The 23108-nt window shown below is 41.3% G+C and overlaps 1 protein-coding gene across 1 annotated transcript in view; it reads left to right on the top strand.

Moving 5' to 3' along the window:
- The window catches only part of LOC104625388 (chromosome unknown open reading frame, human C10orf90), a 68896-nt gene that overhangs the window by 16732 nt on the left and 29056 nt on the right, over positions 1-23108 (top strand). Inside the window, exons 2-3 of the mRNA XM_010293000.1 lie at positions 17403-17497; positions 19741-20821. Of these exons, the coding sequence (XP_010291302.1) occupies positions 17403-17497; positions 19741-20821 (1176 nt within the window). The remainder of the gene's footprint in view (positions 1-17402; positions 17498-19740; positions 20822-23108) is intronic.

The raw sequence follows: 23108 nt of genomic DNA, 5'->3' as shown, positions 1-23108 counted from the left end.
CTCCTTTGTCAGACTGGTCTTCTGTCATTTCTATATAATTTATACCAGTCTTTTTGATTTTTTTTTTATAGTGTCCACTGATTTATCTTAATCCCATCATATTTCTGAGATGCCTGTGATATCAATATCCCTTTTTAAAAACAAGCAGGCATTCTGGATTAGTCAGCGCTTCTACACTATGTATGCTTTTTCGAACTCACATGGTTAATATTGCTTCGGTTGCTATTTTTATGCTCCATGTATAAATACAGTCTTACTTGTCTTGACCGTTCCTTGCAATTTTTTTTTTTTTTTTACGTAAGACTCTCCATCTGCACTCTGTACAAAGATACAGAGGCTTTTATAACCAACTTTTCTTCAGCTTTTAGTTGGAAAAAAAAAAAAAGAGAAAAAAACCAACCAAGAACACTCTCTCAGCCTTAAAAGCATTAACTGTGCCGTTCTATTCTGGTGTAGATGGAGCCAGGCTTTCTTTGCAGGCTCCTCCTTAGACCCCAGGGTTTCCCCAGTAAAGCTCTCCTCTTTCCTTCTCTCCATGGCATTTTCCTGCACAGGGACTGCTCTGTAGGGATGGGACTATTTTTTTTCTGTGAGGGGTTTTACTTTTTTTTTTTTCCCCTTGTGTCCACTTCCCACTTTCCCAGTTTCTCTAACTACCTCTCTGAGGAGAGATCACTTTCCTTCTGAAAGCTGAGTGGTATTTCCAACACGCGTAATCAAAGACAAATAGTTATATATGTTGCTTGACCCAGATCACCGGCTGGACACCAGCCCACCTTTTTCTTAATTCATTTTTTCCTAGCTTTGATCCCAATACTGTTTATTTTACATTTCTAGCAATCTCTAAGAGACATTTAGCAAAGGCTTTGGATATAAGATGAATTCCAAAATCCATAGCTTTTCCTCATACTGTGTTTTCGAATGGAAATCCTCTTGAAAGGTCACTTAGAGGCTTGAAATACTTGAGTATTTAGATTGTTGTTGATTTTTCTCATCGTGATTGACGAGCCGTCAAGCTCATCATGCTCTTCTACTAAAAACAGAATAAGTAGTTACATTTTCTTTTCTTGTAAAGAAAGAACCCACTGAGCTTCTTCAATATAGCTGCTGGTGGAACTGCATTGTGCACAGATGGGTATCCACAGAAATGATGGGTATCCACAGAAATGACACGTGGATCAGACTAAATAGTGTAGACCCTACTGTGCCATGGAGAAACCGGTTCATATATGTGCGCTGTAGATAAAGGAAAACACTAATCCATTTCAAAATGTTTATGATGGCTTGTTTACTTTCACAGATCAGCATGGCAGCGTTTGAGTTGTTATAGTTCTATACATCCCCAGCGAGACGCTGTGGTGACTTCTTTATTGTCAGTGGTTTGTATGGGCCTCTTTTTGTTAAGTGAATGGTCTTGGTCATCATGCTAGTAACATGGTTTCAGTTGTGCAGTTGACTGTGGATGTGTTGTATGGGATAATGTATTTATGGCTGGAGGCTTGCTTTGATATCCTTTCATAAAGTCTGGCTGAAATAAGGATTATTGAGTTCACACTTCTACAGGCAATTCCAAACACTGTATAATTTCACAGACGTTTTATGGTAGATTAAAACACTGAATTGACAATTCTGATGAGGAGCGGCTGAGGGAACTGGGGGTGTTCAGTCTGGAGAAGAGGAGGCTGAGGGGAGCCCTCATCGCTCTCTACAACTGCCTGAGAGGGGGTTGTGGTGAGGTGGGGGTTGGTCTCTTCTCCCAACTAACAAGCAACAGGACGAGAGGAAATGGCCTCAAGTTGCACCAGGGGAGGTTTAGATTGGATATTAGGAGAAATTTTTTCACCAGAAGGGTTGTCAAGCATTGGAACAGGCTGCCCAGGGAAGTGGTGGGGTCACCATCCCCGGAGGTATTTAAAAGACGTGTAGACGTGGTGCTAAGGGACATGGTTTAGCGGTGGACTTGGCAGTGCTGCATTAATGGTTGGAGTCGATGATCTTAAAGGTCTTTCTCAACTTAAATCATTCTATTATTCTCTGACTCAGGAGTGGCTGAAGATGCTTTTTTTTCTTTTAGTAAAATAAATAAATTAAAAATATAGGCACACCACCATCATATGTGCAAGGATCAAATTGCTCCTAAGACTTTTTCACAAATGTAATAAAAAAGAAAACCTGAGGTTTTTGCCTAGATGGTAACTTTTTTCAGCATTGACCTGCCTACATATGAGTTTGATGCTGTTTTAATTAGTCTTTTTTTAAGCAGGATGATGAAACGTGTAAACTTACATATGTCATCTTGTTACTGTTTTCTCATTGAGATCAGCATATCTCTGTTGCTCCAGTCTTAGTTCATGACCTTAAAATACTTTCCCATTTAGCTTCCAGGCTTTAATGATCCAGCTCTGCATTGACAAAACACAGACTATTGAGTTATGGTAGAAAAATTTTAATACCATACAGTGATTTTTTTTTTTTTTTTGAGAAGATAGATCATGTAAATGAGGCAATCATTGCTGAGAGGCTAACTTAAAATTTTTCATTTCTCCAGTACAAAGTGTCAAGGCATTTTAAGAAAATGGAAAATGCCAAGTATTTTATGGAACTCAGTAGCAAAAATATAATAGCTCTATGTATCCCTCTTTGAAAAGCTGCAAGTCTGTTTTTTGTAATGAGTGTAAAAGTAAATTGTATATTATTTTCTGCAAGAGAATTAGCTTTTATTTATTTAAGGTAATCAATGTTTATTATCACATTTGGAGAAACAAATTTAGAAAAATACTCTCTTGGATTTATGATGGGTGTTGTGTGTTTGGTTTTCACCACAATTAAATAAAACCTTATCCTTAAAAAAAGAACTATTAAATATTCTTCAATTCTTATGAAATGTTCTTCAATTCTGTATAATCCTGTATCATCATCTTTTTGGCAGCTGCACAGCAGCTGTTTGCTCAGTGTCTTTTGATTAATTCTCTTACAGTTCCAGAGTGTAATATACCTAGTTTGTTTAGAGAAAGGGAATATTTTTCATATTTAAAAATCCCTTTTACTGTGGTTACTGCATCTTTGCAGATTTAATTAGGTCTCAGTCCCTTCCAAATCACGTAAGGCCAAGGTCCCTTCTTACTTGTCCCTGAGGCATCATTACAAAAAGTCCCCAGATGGAGTCTAGTTTCTAACTGATGACTTTACCATATAGGGGCTAATTACTTCTAATCTTACACATTGATGAGACTGTATTTTATGTCTCTGCGCCACTGAAACTGTAACTGCCAAATTATCCTCCGCTGCGATATGCGGGTTATTTCTCCATTAAGCGGACTGGCTTCACAAATGGCAATCCCTCCCTGCCAGGCTCTTGCATTTTCAACCATAATTATTTCTGGCAGACGGTTCCGTCCGATGAGCCCTTGTTAATCCACGTTATGATCTCGGATAAGCTGCTAGTGCCCGGCTGCTTCGAGCCAGGAAAGGGTGAGCAGAGCAAAGCCGGGAGCCGGGAGCCCGAGTCCCGGGCAGAGTCGGGCGCTGCTCTCCGGGGCTGCAGCTTGCTGGCTGGGTTTCTTCGCCTTGCCTTGAACCGCTGGCTTTTTCTTTTTATGAGCGATAACCTCCATCAGATCTTTAAAAGAAATGAGTCAACACTTTCACCTTCTGAGAGGGAAAAATGATATTTGGAAGTCTATAATGCATGAAGGTGTTGGAAGCCTAGTCCAGTATGAGCTGCCTTCAGTCAGCCCTCGTAAGCACCCGGGAAGAGCAATGAATATCTAAAAAGCAGCAAATAACTACAACTGCACTCTGATTTCATGGCCGTATGTGATAGAGGTCAGTAACATAAAGCTCTTTATTTCTTCATACAAAGCGGTGGTTGTTATCAAAACTTGCTGTAGGTGAAGGTATTGGAAAGCCCTCGTTCAGGGAAATACCGTATTTTATTGCAGCATTACTTCATCCCATACAGGCTTTCTTCCCTGCTTCTTTCTCCACCGCTTTTGACCCAGCCCGATGCAGCTAACCTTGGGGTTGGTTCCACAAAGGAGGAGTTTATTCCAGGAACCGAGCGTGAAGCTATAATAATTTTGGTTCAGTATATTCCAGATCCTAAGCCAGCTCTGCCAATAAGTAACTGCTAACTGGAATCTTTGCTACAAAAGCGGGGGTTTTGGATGAATAAATTTTGGAAATGGTGGAACGTTCCCTTGGCTAGTTTCAGGGAAGTCAATAGCACCTTATTGATTTAGCTATTACGTTTTAAAAGCAACGGGGAACTAAGTTGGCAGTGCTGTCGGGGGTGGGGGATGATGACAAAAAACAAATAAAAAAACCACCCCACAGCCCCAAATCCCCAACCTTGAAAATCCTCCTTGCTGTCACTATGGCTACCACAGCCAGAAACACGAACTTATACCCAAGGTACAGAAACATTTTGTGCTCAGTTTCAGTACTTTATTTACATTAAATAAACAAAGAAAAAGGCCACAACCCACCGCCTAATTGTGGATTAATAAACTTTCCTTAAATGTCGAATGAAGTGTATAAGTATGCATTTATATTGCTATCAGCATTAACGTTCTGGCCAAGGTGTTAATCCCAGTATTATTCTAACTAATGCAGTAACACATTTAGAGTAATAAGACAGTCCTAAATCAATATGACATAGAGTAGACTGATCTTCCAAAAATAACGTTTTCAGTCTAGGGTATGAAAAGCATTTTTGCCCTTTTATTTAAAATACCATGAATGACTTGCTGAAATTTTTGTTGCTTTGTTTACATGACGATGACTTTTATCCCATTAAGCATTCAAATAGTATACTTACTTATGAGTGTCTTTTTTTTTTTAAAGGCAATATCCTGAAAGCCTTTTGATCTGTTTAAGGGGGCCAAAACCATAAAGCTAGATGAGTGTAAAATGAGTGTAAGCATGCTGTTGTGTCTACTGTTGCAGGTATCCCTGCAGTGTGTGTCTGTGTGGAACATCAGTATGTGTTATAGGATTGAGATTAATAGGATGTATCAAGGAATGTACGAAAGAGTAGCCCTGAATTTGGTTTTTCTTTCTTACCATTATTTGAGCTTAGCTTTTGGAGTGATTAAAGCAACACATGACTCTTCTGCTAATCCTCTAAAGTTGGCTTCAGTTGGTAGGATTTTAATTTACAGTAAATACTTCTGTTGTAAAAATTAGCCTTTTATTTTCAACTCTCTTGAATAATGCAGTACCCTATAGAATCAATACCTGTGTATACACCTCTGTTTATCATTCTCACCAACCAAATTACATGTATGTGTCATGGGAAACAAAATACAGGATCTCTAAGCTCCAAGAGGAGAACAGATATCCATGGTTTAAAATAAAACGGTACTGGCTTGTGACTCTGTTTGCTTCCTCATGGTGGGGCAGCTGTTGGCGTGCTCTCAGCACGCATTTATACCTGCTCCAGCAAAGACCAAGCTCTTATCCGTTTTGCCTTTGGACACAGAAGTCACCAAGATGATAACTTTTTTGAATGGATATAAAAAATGTCCATTACAAACCAAAAAAGAAACAGCAGAAGAACAGCCAAAATGCCACCGTGCCCTAAAAAAAATTGAATGTTAACTGAAGTAATTTCAAGTGATCCAACAAAGACATCTACCTGAGCCTATTGGCCCAAGAAAATTAGAATAAAAAGAGGATGTAGTTGTGCTGTGAGAAAGGGGGAGGGAGGGTACAGACTACTACGAGAAGTGAAATTGTTATTTCTGGAAGCATAGTTGGTGGAAACGAAGTACTTCAGTGGCCTCTCACAGCTACCAGCTGTGGTTTTGTGGCTGGGAATTTAGCCAGGACACCATCCTAAAATGGGAAACTGTGGGCCCAGCAGCAGAGCGACAGACAAGGGTGTACACACAGTAACGCATTAGTTACCCGAGGTTACCCCAGGAGTATGGGCATGGGGGAAAGAAGGGTGGGAGCTGTATTTTCACAAGAATTCAGAAGCCAGGTAGAACCAGTCATTGTGTTTTGCTGATACACATATTAAGTCGGTTAATGTGACTGGCAGCAACTGGTGAGGTAGGGGTTGGTCTCTTCTCCCAAGTAACCAGCGGTAAAATGAGAGGAAATGGCCTTAAGTTGCGCCAGGGGAGGTTTAGGTGGGATATTAGGAAAAAATTCTTTACTGAGAGAGTGGTCAAGCATTGTCACAGGCTGCCCAGGGAGGTGGTGGAGTCACCATCACTGGAGGTGTTCAAAAAACATGTGGACATGGCAATTCAGGACATGGTTTAGTGGGCATGGTGGTGTTGGGTTGACAGTTGGACTTGATCTTAAAGGTCTTTTCCAACCTTAATGATTCTGTGATCCAGTGGCACAGTGTATGTGCAAGTCCATTGCAAGGAGGTCGGGTTAAGAATGATAACCTATTCCATAAATTGCCCACTGTTTCAAGGCATTTTTCTTGGGTGCTTTTGCTTTGGTTAGAGAGGGTGAAGGGGGAGAGTCATGTTGCATCATGAGAGAGTTCAGCTGTAAGCCAGCCCAAAATGGAGAGCAGAGGCCCCAAAATATGGTTTGCACCAGGACCATAGCTGTGTAGTTGGGCTGTAGAGTTTTATGTCTAAACTAAATCTCCAGCTACAACTTTCCTAAAAGAAAATTCCACCCAAACTTTTCCTTTGCCAAAGCATCCAGGCTTGCACTGGCTCTCTGCACAAGGATGAATCTCCCCCACTCCCAGGGCAAAATTCGTTGCTCTTGGTTTCAGACATATCACCACCTGGTCACGTCCCACCTGGTGCCTCCGGTATGGCATTGTGAGCTCTTAGCATACTCCTTGTTAAGCCTGAAAATGCTTGGTGATGTCCTATAGGTCATTCTGCAGCTTCTAGCTGGAAGATTTAATGGTACTTAATGTTAGAGAGAATATTGATAATGACCAAAGAGGTTTTTGAAAGCACATTCAGTAAAGTCTGTCTCCTGTAACTGGTGGACCTGAAGAGACCTTTGGGATCAGTTCTCGTCCCAGAGCATGAGGTAGAAAGATCAAAATTGAGAGGAGCCAGCATTTGACTGGAGGGAGCTGTGCTGGATGAATTATTTAATGGCTTATGCCTTGGCTCTGGATCAGAGTTTGTCACTGAACAGAACAACTGTAGGACAAACAAAGTGGCGGTGGTAATCATCGATAACGGCTTAATTTTGCCTTCAATAGTTACTTACTTCAGCATTTTGTTATACCAACCTAAGTTGTTCAGTTACGACTTCACACAACGTTATTCCAGGTATTCTCTGTAGTAAAATTTGGGTATCCAATGCTGTGTCTGTCATAGTAGGCACGTTTAGGAAAGAGACTACTCTGGTAATGATCCACTATGTGACTTCAAACGTGAACACATGCTGTACATGATTATATCTAACGTACAGCAACACTGGGGTCAAGCAGTTACGCCTTCATTAGATCAGCCTCCAGCACTTAACTTTTCTTTAAGACTCTCAATTTCCATAATCTTAGCATGAGATTTCCATATTTTTTTAGAGAATGAAAACAAAAAGGCGACATTGAAAGTACAGACTAACAAGAAAGCGATCAAGCCCATGAGTTGGTACCCCAAGACTCAAGTTGGTGCCGCTCCCTTCTCCCCGCATCTCCTCACCCATCCCCTATTCCATCTGCCCCCCCCGTGCCTCCTCACTGCTCCCAGGACAAGGAGCAGCACCCACCACGAGTGGTGCGGCACTACGGAGGGCCTGCCTGGCTGGTAAGCGTGTCTGCGGATCAAACGGGGAGACCGGTGAACTTCCCCCCGTGGCAGCCTCTCGGTTCTACAAAGCCATTGATTTTTGCAGTAAGCTTGTCAGACATCAGCTATCGACCCTGCTGCCGTGTTGGCTGAAATAGCCCACAAACTCAAAAGTTTGGTTGGACAGACAGAAGGACAGGGCATAAATCAAACTCCTTCTGGAAATGGGGCTAAAAATTTGATCCAAGTGGAGACCTCAGTGCAAAAGGGTTGTGGGAGGACTTTTTATTGTTGGTTTTTTCTTTGTTTCATTTGGAGTAAATAATAATTAGGAAAAATCAGGACTTCTAAAACACAGGGACAACTTTCCTGCAAGCATAGTTGTGCCATGTTACCCAGCATACTTACGCCGGAGTGGACGTGACCCTTTGTGTTTGGCTTTAAATCAGTCTTGGTGAACTCATCATTAAAATGTATAGGTATGTAAATTACTTTATTTGTAGAAGTAGCTCCTAGGGGATAACTGTTGTGAAAATAACTGTTCACATATTGAAAAATTTTCTGGATTCGTCTGACATCAAAATATGTTGGGGACTGTGTGTATATTTTATGAATGCAACACTGTAGAGCAAGGAAATCTTGCAGCAAGTAAAGGAAAATGCATTTTCTTATCCATCTGATGCTGCTGCATGCAATAATTTGGGATCTGAGCTTTCAGTTTTGCACAAGAAATGGAATCTACAACAAGCATGAGTTTTGGGTTGTTGCTAGGCAGCAGGTTACTGCTTCTTGGAAAAGCGGCCACGGCTGCTGGGTCCAGCCGGGCTCCTCGGCCGGAGGGGCCGGGTGGGTGCTGACAGCTCCCAGCCCTGCTCCTTCTCGTTCAGGTGACATCTGCAACCGAACGAGAGCTTGAGAACTCTAAATTTCATTCCTTGCCAACCAGTACTTAAAAGACACCAAAAATTAAGGTTCCGAGTTAATTAACAGTTAATCATCATTCCCAAGCTTTTCTGCACCCCCCATTTCTGAGTTGAAAGCCAGCCTGAGTGACTAAACAAACAACACAAAAAAACCCCAATTACCAGTTATCTTTTGTTGAATCTGGTGATAAAGCCAAAATCCGCCATGCCCTGTTTTATGTTCATATTACTATGTTTTTGTTTTAATCTCCAGCATGATCGGTATTTCTAAACCTGTTGCAATGGAATTCAAAAGAGCTAATTCCAAGATCAAACAAATCGCAACCACGTGGTGAAAGCATGCTGTGAACAGAGATTTGTTTTTCAATTTCTCTTCACAAGGCAAATGTAGGTATTATTTCACCAACTGAAGAGTTTTACATGGTAGAGTAATTACTAAGTTCAGCTGCATAAATAGTTGTCATATTTACAGTCAAGGCAAGTCAGTGGTAACTGAAATTAGTGGGAGCTGCGTAGTATTCTTAAATTATGTAAAATGAAACTTTTTACTTTGTGATCAAACTAGTGACTTAGAAATTTAACTTTTTAGGCTTTGTAATTATATAAATCTTAGCTATTGTGTTTTTATCCTGTGAACACTGATTTTTTTTTTTCCTCTTGGTTTTAGCCTACTGCATCCCCTATTATCAAACAGTTTCTGATGTCTGTAATCACAGCAGTTAATGTGAAAGATTTCCCAGAAAGAAATAATATCCCAAGTATTACACAAAAATGAATGCTTCCATTATCCAAAAGTAACATGAAAAGTCTATATTAAATCTGGCATGACTTGTGCTCCGCTGAGTTTAGTTCCGTTGTACAAATCATTCAGCATCAAATTTGGCTCATGTGAACATCCTGTTTCTTTGTTTTGGAAACAAAATTGGTCTAATATAGATGTGTGTTGGAACTGCTTCTTTGATGTCTTGACAAAAGCATCTGTACCCACAGCACACATCATTTTCTGGAGCCACCACTGTATTAAGAGTATTAAAAGGGAAAAAAAAAAATCAATAAAGTAAATACCATTGTTGAGCGAAAGCGTGGTGAAAAATCCCCGCAGCAGGATATATATTGGGTCATAAAATGCATGCGTAACAGACGGTGCACAGGTTTTCTCTTGTCCTTTCTACAGTTTCTTGTCTTAAAGTTGTGCTCTTACAAAAGCAGATAAATGTAAGAAATACTGAATTGCCAAGCCATTGCCTCTAGCTCCTATTAAGCATAGGGAGCTTCGGGCAAATGTGCCTGGTTTGTAATTGCTACCAGCTCTGAGTAACACTGGGGGAATTTTTATTTACAAAACCCATTTGTACCATCAAATTCTGTGCGTGTTATGAGCTTTACATGTATACATGTAACAACACTAAAATAATTCTTCATAAATATACTTTTTGGCTGCAGAACTGCTTTTCCTTTGTTTGCTTATGTACAGTATTTGTCATGTTTACAGTCACTTAGGAATTTTCTGGCCATCTCAAACATTCTTGTGCTTTCAGAAATGGACGTGGTCACTAAAATGTGGATGTCTTGATAAAACGCTGTGAAAGGGACTCTGAGAGTGGTGGAGGATGCCTTCCAACAGCTCTTTCTGTATGAAATGTTTCTGTTAGTTACATCTTTGTTTTGAGAGTACCTTAGGTGCTCAGTGGTCAATAAACCAAATAATGTTACAACAGATACTATTGAGTCTTATTGCAAGGATCTGAACCAGGAATGGTATTCAGAATGCCTTAAAATTAAAGAGATGTAGAGCCTGAAAAATTTAAATTTTGGTGTTTCTTGGACTCTCCTGCTTTCTTTGTCTCTATCTCCCATCTACCACCTTTTCTGTACAAACTTCTGGCACATCTAGTGTTCATATTTAAAGGTTTTATTCATGTTTGTCTAACCCAAAAGTCAGTGCCGCATATTTTTTACATGAAACAGCCTCCGGTGACTGCCTTGCTGTTGTTTTTTCACCTTTTCTGCCTCCTGTGCCATGCCAGAGACAGACTTTCAGAGCCCGTCAGCCCTTCATCTCCGTTTGGTTCCCATTGATCTGCCTTTTCCTCCATGGTCCCAAACACCATCTCCAGGACAAAACCCCTCCAGGTGATTCCTCTGCAGGTGCTGCTTCCAGAGCTGCTGAGGTCCCACAGGAGGACTTATTTAAAAACTCCCGAATAACTTTTTAGGGTCAGCACCTTTCAAAAAAACCAGGGTGACCACCAAACAGGAACTTTGACAAGAAACCAAAGGTGTCACCTCCCTTGTGCTGCCCCTTGCCCTGGTGTGAGGATAGAGCACCTCACACAGGAATCTTATTTGCCGCCTGTGGTGGGAGTTGTCGCCTTTAAGGAAAGTTTGGGAGATTTTTGCTGCTCGTGCACCATCTCTCACTGCTTTGCAAAATCCTGTTGGGAAAATGTGTCCAAATTATATAAAAGTGTCTGTCTCCCAGATTCCTGGTGAAATATATGGACAAAATTGAATTGCTTTTAGCAGTGCAAAGAGATGGGCGGAAGCCAGTCCCACCAAAGTTTGAGGAACCAGGAAGCTCTGAGACCTTTGTTGCTTTGCTCATCAGTGTTGGGGAGCTTGGTGGCTTGCTCCTTGTCTCCAGTTCTTCCTCTCACTGCCACAGGAATAGGAACTGTGACATTTATGGCATCTCTTCCATTTCTACAACAAAACTACTGAAGAAAAATCAGGGAAGAGAATGATTTGGCTATTAAACACTATTATCTCTCGTGATCCACCCCAATTCTCCATGCCTTACAGATATCTAATACCCTGTTTTTGAGCTCCCCATTCCACTCCTACACGTTATAAAGATCTCAGAAGAGCTCCAGCAGGGAGCTCCACTGACAGACCATGTTATTTAGACTGAAGAAATCAAACCTATGTCAAGTTAAATCTTCCTGCGTACTCCCATTCGAGTCCTTGGCCTGAGTTATGTCCATACAGCTGGGCTTTGGCAGGTTTGGTGAGTTAGTCACTGCTTCTAAGGACTGAGATTTGTCAGTGTAAGCTTATGCTGCCTAGAGAAACCTAGGAATGTGTTCTTCCCCACATCACTGAAAATTAAAAAAAAAACAAACCCAGAAAAAAAGCCCAAACTTGGAGGATGAGGAGAAAGGGAAGAAGGAGAAAGTGAAAAATCTACTTAGTTTTGTGTGTGTGTGTGATGGATGTGCTGGGGGTGATTCCCCACTTTATTTTATTAAGTGAAGATAAAGAATAATAACAATGCATAATGAAAACACAATATTTTTTCTCTTACCCATGGGTTTCAAGATATAATTCCTGTGCTTTTTCTAGCACCCTGATGAGCACCTTGCTTCTAATGGCATGGATAATGAGAGATTTATGACTTCTGGCTTTTTGATAGCAGACCAGAACTCATTTGTCCGTTCCGTGGCGGATCCTATAATCATCTCTGCAGGCAGCCAGCTACAGCTTCAAGGTGTGCAAGCAGGGAAAGATAATTCAGTTAACAAATCTCATGATGCTACTTGTAATAGAAGAAAATCCATCCTGACATCTAAAAAAAATATTTTTCTATTTTGTTTACGTAATGAATCCTGTTCAGACTGAAATGATTTCAGGCTGTTTTGCTTACTCTGATTTGAAAATCTTCCCAACAAAGCTGCCTTAAAATGCTGTTATCTTTGTGCAACTGTGTTCAAGTACTTTCTTTTGTGGCAAGGTACTTGTTTGTATTGCTTTGGCTTTTTTCACGACAAGAAAGATTTCAAGAAAAGACTTGGCAGCTGCTTTCTCTCCCTTTAAATCTGTATTGCTGTTCGACCCCTACTGTAGGTAGGTGCGTGCTACTTCTTAAAAGAAGTTCAGCAAAGATGCTGTAACAGGGCTGATGTAGTCTCCCTCTGTCATCCCCTCCTGATGGGTAGGTACAGTGGGTTTCTAGCTGTGTTTGAGCTATCAGGATGACGTCACACGCTCCTTAAGCATCTTAGTGAAAACCGTTGTCTCTTCTTACATGAAGGCAGTTGAATGTCAAATCCCTCAGAGATGAAAATCAGGTGTATTTTTATGAGACTGTAAGGTGGTAAAATCCACGTGTGGCTACGGGGCCGCATTGCTGCCCTGCCCATGCCCCGTCTTCACTGGGATGCTGCTTTTGGATGATCGTTGACACAACACTTCACCTCTTCTTTGAATTTAAGATTACTTCTGAAGGCTCAGGATAACACCCTTGAAGGATGGCAAGACTGTGCCTGTGCCAAGGCTTTCTGGAGTTGCATCACTCTCTCCACTAACAAGTAAACGCAACGTTCACCAGTAGATTCCCTATAAATCAATTTAACATCAGCAGGCACTTCAGTATAAGGTGGGATTTTCAGCATTCACCTGTCTCTACTTTTAGTACCGGGCATGTGAACTTTAGCTTCATTGTTCGGTTTTATTTTAGATGACAATACTCTCTGCAATATTGTGATAGTCTTTCTTTATGACACATGAAGAAGACCAGAAGATGTGGATTTGGTTCTGGTGTTCATTCAGACTTGGCTTTCATCTTAGATGTATCTGTAATGTCCGGGTGGTTTTTCTGGATGACTCACTTCAGATCTGAAGAAGTAAATTAAGATCTCTCCCAGCCCTTACTGAGAGGGAGCGTGGTGAATCTTTAATGATGACACTCTTTTCCTCAAGGCTTCCTCAGGTATTTGAATTAAATAAGTCACAAGAAAATTTAAACAAATCTAATGTTTTAAACAGAATAAAGTATAAATTAATTCCTCCAGGTTGATTTTAATGATATGATTTATCTGCTGATAACTTACAGTAGGAGTAATGCATAGAAGGAGAAAAAGGATTAAAAAAAGTTTTAAGTGATGCCAAAGACATTGTATTTGCTGAATGATTGCTCTGGTGCCTGACCCCGCAGCCAAGTCATCGATGTCCTTTAGCTCCCAGGTCCCAAGTGGAGAATTTGAGCATCTTTGGGTAATCAAGAGTGCTGACCTGAGGGCTGTAGGGACCCCGGCTGCCATGGACGTGGGAGGGAGTCTGACTCCCCTCACAGGTCTCTTAGGTGGTGGTCTAAGCATCAACAGAAAGGATAATTTTGTGGTAAAGTGGAGAAGTTTTCCCCTTTTCAGACCGGCGTATTTGTTCTGTGATGTTGTTTTATGGTGTTTTGAGGGAAGCACTGGAGGTTCCTGGAACCTCTGGAGGAGCTCATTTTGAGGTGATGCTGGTGGCTCAGAGGGGGTGGCAGACCTGGTCAGTGCAGGATAAGCAGGGCTTGGAGCAGAGCAGAGGAGATCTGAAGTGCTGACACGCATTTGAAATTTGTCAGCATATGACTAGTAAATGAATGAAATGACAAAAACTGGAGATGAGGCCGGGGCAAGTAGTCCAAAGTCATTCCAGCGCTGCCCAGTGTCACCCTGGGTGGTGTCATCAAACAAGCCCCAGCATGACAGTCTGTACGTGTCTAGCAAAGGCCTGAAACGCTGGCAAAACAGCGTTATCCGTGGACTGTTTTCACGTGTGTCCCAAGACTTGTACAAAGCCTCAGCTGGCTGTAAACTGGGCTGTCCTGTGCATGCCAAATATTCGCAGTAAACTATTTTTCACCAGCACCCTCACCTTTGCAATCTATCTGTGTTTTAGCAAGCTGATTTACAAGTACATCTTTTCTGAATCATTATCTGAGCTGTCTGCCAGTTGGCCCGAGGCAGACATCCCGGCACTCGGGACTGGGAGAATTGGTTCCAGCTGCACTCCGTAATTAGGAAAACCCTGGTCTGTAGCCGGATGTGCAGATGCCTTGCCAAGGAGCGTATCATTTGATTCAACAAACAGTATTTGTGGGGAAAAAAAAGTAGAAAGAGAGAAGGTGTAACAGGGCAAAGTTCATATTCCAGCAACGGCTCCAATATAGCTCATCGCATCTCCCCTTGTAAGCTGGAGAGGTGGGTCACTGTGGGAAGGGAAGGTCTGGGGAGGTTAAACAAATCCTCAGGATTTCAACTCAGAAATAAGTTTCTCATGCTCCCCACAGCGATGGAAAGTCCTTGAAATGCCATTTCTTTCATGCTTTCGCACCAGGGGAAAACTGAACTTTGCATTTCGTTGTGTAACGAGAGCTACAGCGCAACGTGTTTTGTCAGCAATGAGAATTTGTATGAAAACTCTGTATGTGACACATCTCAGCTAAACCCTTGTGGTCCCTGAAGTGTCTTCATTTCAAATACAGATTCAAGCTCTTTTTAAAGGTTGTTTTTTTTTTTTCTTGTTCTGTTGACACGAATTAACAAATGTGAAGCTTCCAAGAATAGATTTAATAATATAATGAAAAATACCAGAGCTTTTGCCACCAATGCCATTTAATCTATTTCAGCAACTAGATTAAATGACTTGCCAAAAGTTTGACTGTTTTCCAATAGGATTCCTATAGCAATACAAATATGTCATTGCACAGGATATGGTACAAAATGCAATGCAAATATCCACTCTGGATGATTTAGCAAAGAAAATAAATATTTCCTCCTCTTCTTCTTCCCACCTCTCTTCATCCTATCCTTCCTGCCCCAGAAACAGCTACTTTCTAAAGTTAAGCAAGCAAGAATTAACTAATCTATCCTAAGGGATCTGTGTGAAACTGGAGGGTCCTACCCACAGATTATTGCTAATCACAGGAGGCTACTTTGATAAGAATAACTTACATATTACATGTCATCTACTGTGTGGACTTTGACAACTTGTTCTTGTTTGACCCTGTAGTACTCTGTCTTTTGTGCTGAAAATACATTTGAAGGAAATTCATGAAAGGCCATCTGGCAAAACATGCCTGTCTGGGTCTGATTTATCTCCGGCCAGCCTTCTGGATCTTCTTGCGTACTGGTTGACATTCACGAGTTGATGTTCTCTTGTTGTAGTTTTCCAGCTCACTCTAAGACAACTGTGGTTTTTTTATGGTAAAGTGATTGAGGAAAATGTCTATTACTTAGTTGAATTTGTTGCTCTAATTACATACTTTTTTTTATCAAACCTTTGGATTTACTGAAGTCTTGCCCTAATTCAATCCAAGAATTTCTTCTTTATCCTTCTCTGCATGTTATTCTCTATTTAGTTGTTTTAGAAAACGAATAAGACAGCATATGTAGCAGCTCTTCATCATGAAGGTATTCGCAGGTGACTCGCCGGAGTACTGATATGAAAATAACCTTTCCGTAAGGCTCACCATGCAGTTAGCCCTCTCCCACTGCTTGGGGGCACAGGTGAATGTTGTCCTTCACCGAAAACACGGCACCTCCTTCTCACTGTGTACCACAACAGGGTGAGGGGCAGGCTCCAAGGGCATCTCGCCTGTATTTTGTGCCAGCGGTTACCATGACCCAGTGCTATATTGGGTTCATTGCATTTTCACTGATTTGCAACCATGCATTATTTCTTTGCCGAAAAATGAGTAGTGGGTCCTCTGCTCTGACTGTTTTCTGGATTCTCTTTTTTTCATACTGTGGCTAATGAGTCCAGATGTTTTCTTTGTTGCTCAGGACCTTCTTTTCCCCAGTGCCAAAAACAATCTTCTTTTTTTTTCATGCCAGCTGTGAATATACGCAGTGGCATTTGCATCTTGGAGCTGTGCCAGTATTAAAGTATACCTTAGCATACTTTATTAAAGCAGAAGGTTAATCAAACATCCTGTTGATGTTTTGTGATTGCCGTCCTGTGGTGGGACTCAAGACCTCTCCATGGGGGATAGACCTTCTTCTACTCCTTAGCTGCACCCAAGGAGATGAAGGTGATGAAGCCTGCTATGGTGGATATGCTTTAATGAACACTTCTTAAAGTGGAGCTGATTTATATTCCTTTGTTAATATGATGTTACACATAAACTGAAAATCTGCTTAGTAAAAAATTATCAACTTCTGTGGCAGGCTGCCTAAGTGAAAGAAGAAAAACTATAAAAGGTCTTACCAATGGTGTGACTTGTTGCTATAAAGCAACAGTCAGTAATGTCAAGAGATTTCAGTCCAAAAAGAGAATTTTTGAAAATTTGGATGTTTATTACAAAATAGAAAGTAACGTAATTTCTGGCAAAACTATTGACAGCAGACGTAATGCATCATTGCAATAGCCCAGACTCCGTGTTATATGGAAATTAGCTCTGTGTGAAAAGCTGCAGACAGGCTAACGCTCACAGAAAACAAGATGACAAAATCAGAGACTGATGGACTGATCTAACAGTTATCAGTGAACTAAAGTTATGATGTCACAGAATTTGTCAATATGATTTAAAATTATTGTAGTTCTTTAAATGTGAAGGTGGCTTAATTCGAATGGCATCAAACTCATAGCATCCAGCCCATTAATGTGCTCATTTGGGCTCCCACTTCTGCAGACTACACAAAAGTGACACTTGTGGAAAGCCACATTTCCCATCTTCCCCAATTCCTCCACACCCATGCCTGAAGCCGCAGAAACCCAAAGCAGAGATAGTCAAGCTTTGGGTCAGCCCTGACCGCATCGTGAGCCTGTCCACAAACACACCTTGGCAACGGGAGCCCAGGGGTGTTTCAAGTGCCTCTCCTGGGAAGAGGGGGAAATAGGATTCCTCCGACAACCTGATCCCAGGGCAATCAGATCATTTACAGTAGCTCTTTGCCTCCTGCTTGCGTTCCATTTACAACCACATTTGCTAACTCATCTCCTCCAGGACACTGAAAATAATGTTACTTTTTTGTGTTTTTTGCCCCAGGAGTGACACAAAAGCAAGGGGGCACTGATGGCCAGAGGACATGCGCTGGCCTTCAGCGGGGGAGTGCTGCGGAGAGGAAATCAAGCTCTACCAAGGTAAAAGAAATACATAAATAAATAATGTTTAGATAGCAGTCAGCAGAATGCATTCAGGTTTCAAAAAAAAAAACCAATCGCTGATTGCTGAGCAGTGTATTTGGACTTGGTTTTGTTTAGCTAGGCTTAGCTTAGGCAGCAGCAAAGCCAAATAAAATGATGGCTAAAAGTTGTGATACTGTGTGCTCTTGGGGGGCGGGAATTGTAAAACACCCCAGGAGACTAAATCAAGTGGTATCCCAAATATCAATACACTCTGTCTCAGATGTTCTCAGGATAAAGCCTGAGGTTTTCACTTCACCACAATTACTTCGTGTAAGTGCGTATTTTTTCACAAGATGCAGTGAAGCTTGAAAGCTCCCAATGAGCATAGGATCAGCTGGTCAAACCTTAAAGATCCATTTCTTCGCCAAAGGTTGGGAATAGGGAATAGTACATATACTCAAGCAGAAGAAGGAAAAGCAAATTATTTAAAATATTGGTGCATGAATTTGAAGATAATTGGGAGTACTTTTGACATGCCTTTGGACTCTTGCAGGATGTCTCCATCTGTGCAGCCCTTAACAAAAGAAATAAATGTCAAAGTACCTACTGGAGGATGAGAGATGCATCCAAAATAAAGTATTTAAAGGAACATTCTTCTTTTGGTGCCCGTAGAAATCTCGGGGAAGCCGTGAGTTTTGGAAGGCATGCAAAGGTCTAAACCTGTAGGTAGAACTAAATGCAGTGCAGAAATGATGAGATAAATGTTGTTACAAACCGTGAAAGAAGCAAAGAAGGAAAAAAATTATTTCCTTGGGGCCGTGAAATTATTGAATTGTCAAAACCACAGGCAACGGGTTTAAAGAGTTGATAAAATTTACTTGGCATCGCACCTAGTTAATAAACTCCTGATCTACTTCTGCCTATTTGGGTTCCCAAAAGAGCCTTCCCAAGAGCTACAAAGGATCCTGTTTTCTGTGTTGTTTCCATGCGTGGAGGACAGGAGGACACGAATGGTTTTGCTCATGGGCTTTGGTGCAATGTTCCAATGGTGGCACCCAAACCCTGAGAAGAATGACCATGGCACCCAGGAGATTACAACTCTGTCAGTCACATAGTCTTGCTTGAGGAAGAATAATATTATGTTTCGTGAAATACTTGTCAAGTACTGGCATTGATTATCAGATGATAGACACCCAGATGTGATTGAGATGAATTCATAGCAAGCAGGAGCAGTACAGCTAGCAAATGGCACCTAAACCTCGAATGAACTTGGATGAGCTCTCATTATAAAGCTAATCCTCAGATTTTACATGCCAATTCAGTGTTGGATTTTTTTATTAGGATCGGGAGATCTAGGAACACAGGGCAAGAGCAACCTAATCAGCCAATTTACAGCAGCAGTGAGATTAGGCCACATGCTTTATTGCATGTGGCTCATGTGACCAGCCATGTAGGTAATAATAGCAGGAGATTTTAAACTCAGGTTTACTCTTTGTTGGATAGCTTTAACATAAAAGCACCTTCCTTGTCACATTGAGTGAAGTAATGTACAGTCTATCACGATAGATGTTCACTGTCACAGTTGGAAAAATTAATCTGGGCCACTGTCAATCAATCTTGGACATATGTGGTTTTAAATCATTGATAGGTGCCACCAAGTAATGATAAGCAAGAGGGATCTAATGAGTTAAAACAGTACCCAGAGCCCTTATGAGAAATTATATCACACTTGTGGGAAGGATCATGGAGAAGTTTTTCCATGCCTGTACCTGGTGAGGTTGTAGAGCAGTCATGACCCTGATGCCCACAAGTCTTCTGCAGCATGAGACGGAATATGTGGACCTTCAGGCTATTGATCCATAATATATTTAAATGCATTTTAAATTCCAGCAGACCATTTTGAAAGAGCATTTTAGAGTCTGAAACTGGCAATTGCCTTTGACATGTCCATTTTTAAACAAACATAGCAGCCACAAATCCCAGCTGCAACAGTTTTAAATACTGAAAATTATAGCATAGAATACACATTTTTAATGTTAATATTTTTTTCCACCAGAGTGATAAGATTTTCATTGAAGTCCCACAGACAATTCAGAGCTAATTTCAAGACTGTGTTTTTAGATGACAAAAAGTTAATATAAATAGAAACTGAACCAGAAATCTTGAAGAAAACTGTCTTGTGTGATAGATGGTAGATGAGAAACAGTTACATATATTGTGATAGAGTATGTTGATAATTTGAATCTTTCCATTTGCAGGAATCTCTGTCACCACAAAACACAAAATTGATTTCACCAATAGTCATTTCACATGTGATTGATGAGAATAAATCAAAAGAATATTGGTCCGCTTCGCCTATGCAGTCCATGATCCCCCAGCCCAGTGCTTATCACATGAAGCAATCTTTGCCTAACCGTGGTTCAGTCAACGTTGATAGAGCATTTATGGTACTTCCCAGCAGATTAGAAATTCAGGTGTTTTTAGATGACACCACAACTCCATTGGACGCTCCCATTGCAGCGGAAAAACAGTGTCAAAAGCAGCAGAAAGGGTTTGCTTCCATAACTATTACGGCCAGGCGTGTTGCTGTGGGCTCCAGCGACCCAACACGTGGAGCTGGGGCTGTGGAAGAGCCCAATGCCATGTCCCCCACTTCAAGCAAAGTCCCTGCTGCCCTCCGTTGCTGGCCTCCACCAGGCTATGCAAACCAAACTGCTTCTCCATTAAGGATTTCTGAATCTTGCTCACAATTGGGTGAAGAGCCACGAAGGACAATTTTTGACCCCGGAAACAAGGAGAACGGTGTGGGTCTTCAAAGCAGTGATGGGAGAGAGAAAGTATCACCTTCATTCATCTCATGTGTCCACCTTCAGGTTTCTCAGCAGTGTCCAAATACCATCTATTATTTAGACAAGTCACTCAATGTGTGCATTGACCAACCTCGAATTAAATGCCAAAAAATTCATAGATCAGCGTTGTCCTTCAATATAAATTGCAGTTCGTCCAGATTAACAGCAGATGGAGTAGATGGCATAGCTAATGGAGAGCCAATAGAGGAGATATTTAAGACAAAGCTCCTAGGAGAAAAGACTCCACTCGGATCAAACTGGAGTGCAGACTTAACAGAAAATAATGTAATTAATAAAGAGACAACACATGAAGGCTATTTGGGTAGTAAGTACCCTTTGCAAAGTGTCTTTGCCTCTGAACTTCCAGCATTCGCAGGTACACCCAGAGGACCTAATAACATGGTAACAACAAAGAAAGATGATGATAAGTGGTCTGGCAGCGATCACACTGCCTTTTGTCTCCAACGTCCTAATTCAAGTGATGAGGCAGGTAAGTAATTTCCATAAACCTCAGTCTGGTGGAGCAGAGGTTCAGGCTGGAACAGACCCACCACGATGATTTTATGTGAACAGATAATAGTAATCCTTGCTTCTGCAAAGGCACGGTGAGTCAGCGCACAACCCAGATGTTTTCAGTTCCAGCTTACCATGAATATATTTGCCATGCTAGATATGCATGCTGCTCATCAGATGATAGAGAAAACTCTGCTTGTGTTTTCTGTATTAAACCTCTCATTTTAACCATTTATAACTGTAATCTTTTTTTTTTTTCTCCCAGCAACATGCAAGTGCTGAGCCCCTGAAAATAATTACGTCTTTCTTTGTATAAGGGAAGAATTTCAAGGTGTGAGATTAAGAAGGAGATGGCTGCACTGAGCTTAGTTTTGTGTTCCTTGCAATTAAAAAAAATTGTTTCCAGCTTTTATTTAGAAGGTTATAGTAATAAACCCAGGACTTTACAACTAATGGTTCCAGGCAGAAATGGTTTGCAAATCTTTAACACGGTTCTTTCAAATATCTCCAAGCATTTTGCAAACATAAAACTTTCTTTGCAACATTGCTCTCGGGGAAGGGAGAGGTACTGTGGGGATTGCTCCGTGCCCAGAGCGGTGTAGCTTCTGCGGCACTGGGCTGTAGCAGCTATTTTACAGTGCACTTGAATAACCACAGCTGAGTTTATTGACTCTCCCGGAAGGGAGTGTGGATGGGAAGAATGTCAATGAGTGAGTCTGGTTTTTACCAAAAGCACTAAGGTTAAAACTTGCCCCCCATGTATCCTGCGACCTTGGGCTACGTTACATTGCAATCACCCTGTTCTTACATGGCCTTTTTGATCTAAGGGTCAGTATATGAACATAAGCTACCTCCTAGGATTCATTTGTACCTTCATCTTCCCAGTGTGCAAATGGGAAAAAAGAGAACGGTGAGAAGTCGTGTGCTGCCTCGTGGGCTGGACCGTCCCTTTTCACCTTGCTGCTAACTGCTGCTCTCGCTTTCCCACGCCTGAAAGCAGTGGGATGGCTCTTGTAGACATCAAGGTGCAAGCAGCGGGAAGGCACTGCTTTGTTCAGAGGCCTCCTGCTTTAATCTTTAAGAAAATTATCAACAGAGCCAGGATTTTCCACAGAGGAACTGTCGGTAATTCCAGAGTCAGGCCCTTAAATGAAAGCTGCGTGGGTTTGCAGGGTGAAGCACCCCTCAGGCTGGCTGCTGAAGAAAGCCTGACATAAAGTATTTCTTTACATTTAGAAGCGTAATCCAGGTTGTCTGCTGTTGAAGGGGAGCTGGCACAGTGGGGAGCCGGAGAGGGAAGGTGCCAACCAGTGCTAAAGCGAGGAAGAAATGTAAAGGGGTGAGGGTTGGTGAGGACCTTCCACTGACTGACACCAGCAAATCAAGCATTTCAGCTTTGGACTTCGTTGCATACCGTCCTAATTTCAAATCACAATGTCCTCCCAAATAACAATGTCCTCCTGAATTTTCCACAGAAAACACTATGCATTCAAGGCTTTGCTCAACACCGCCTAAGGTCTCTCTGTGATATATCACAGAAACAAGGATTAGAATAATATTGAGGCTTCCCTGGGCTTAGTAATACAGTGGTGGTCATGAAAGAATCACTTTTGCTATAAGTAATTAGAAAGTGAAATAGGACACTGCTCACGGTTCCACAGTTTTACTAAAAAGAGGAAATAAATGAGGTAACCAGCTGAGAAATACTGTTTTTTGAAAAATTATTTCCACCATTTGTGTACACAAGAATACAGGTGTAAGTAAACATGGGAAGTGTTACCTTTTTAACTGCTTCCACCTTTTGTGTAAGCAATAATGTAGAATTTAAAGATATCTATTTCTTTTGATCAGACCCTTTGTAATATATAAGAAGGTGTTTATCAGCTTGCTACAACTTTCCTGTGTGAAATTTCTACAAACGGCCAGAATAATGCCTCAAAACAACAGTCTTTCTCACCAGGATCCCCGGAGTAACGAGCTCTGGCATGGCCGTCAGCCATTTCATGTGACAAATCATAAGAAACCTCGTTAAATGCATGAGACACCCGCACTGCTCATTAAAATGAAAGGCAATTGCTGTGATTTTAACCTGGAAGAAAATGAAAAGGTGAGTTCCCTTTAGGTCAAAAAATGGGTGAAGTGAGGGAAAGAAGTGATCTCTTAGGTCCAGTACTACATTCCGGTGCAAATCTAGTGCAGTCCTACTGCCTGTTACATGTTTGTTTTTTTTCTTGGACTGGTTTTAAACATCTAAAGAAAGCTAT

Source organism: Phaethon lepturus, unplaced genomic scaffold (genome assembly GCF_000687285.1).
Source record: "Phaethon lepturus isolate BGI_N335 unplaced genomic scaffold, ASM68728v1 scaffold8698, whole genome shotgun sequence".
Classification (NCBI taxonomy): domain Eukaryota; kingdom Metazoa; phylum Chordata; class Aves; order Phaethontiformes; family Phaethontidae; genus Phaethon; species Phaethon lepturus.
The sequence above is the reverse complement of the archived record's forward strand: the minus strand, read 5'-3'. Positions and strand labels throughout refer to the sequence as shown.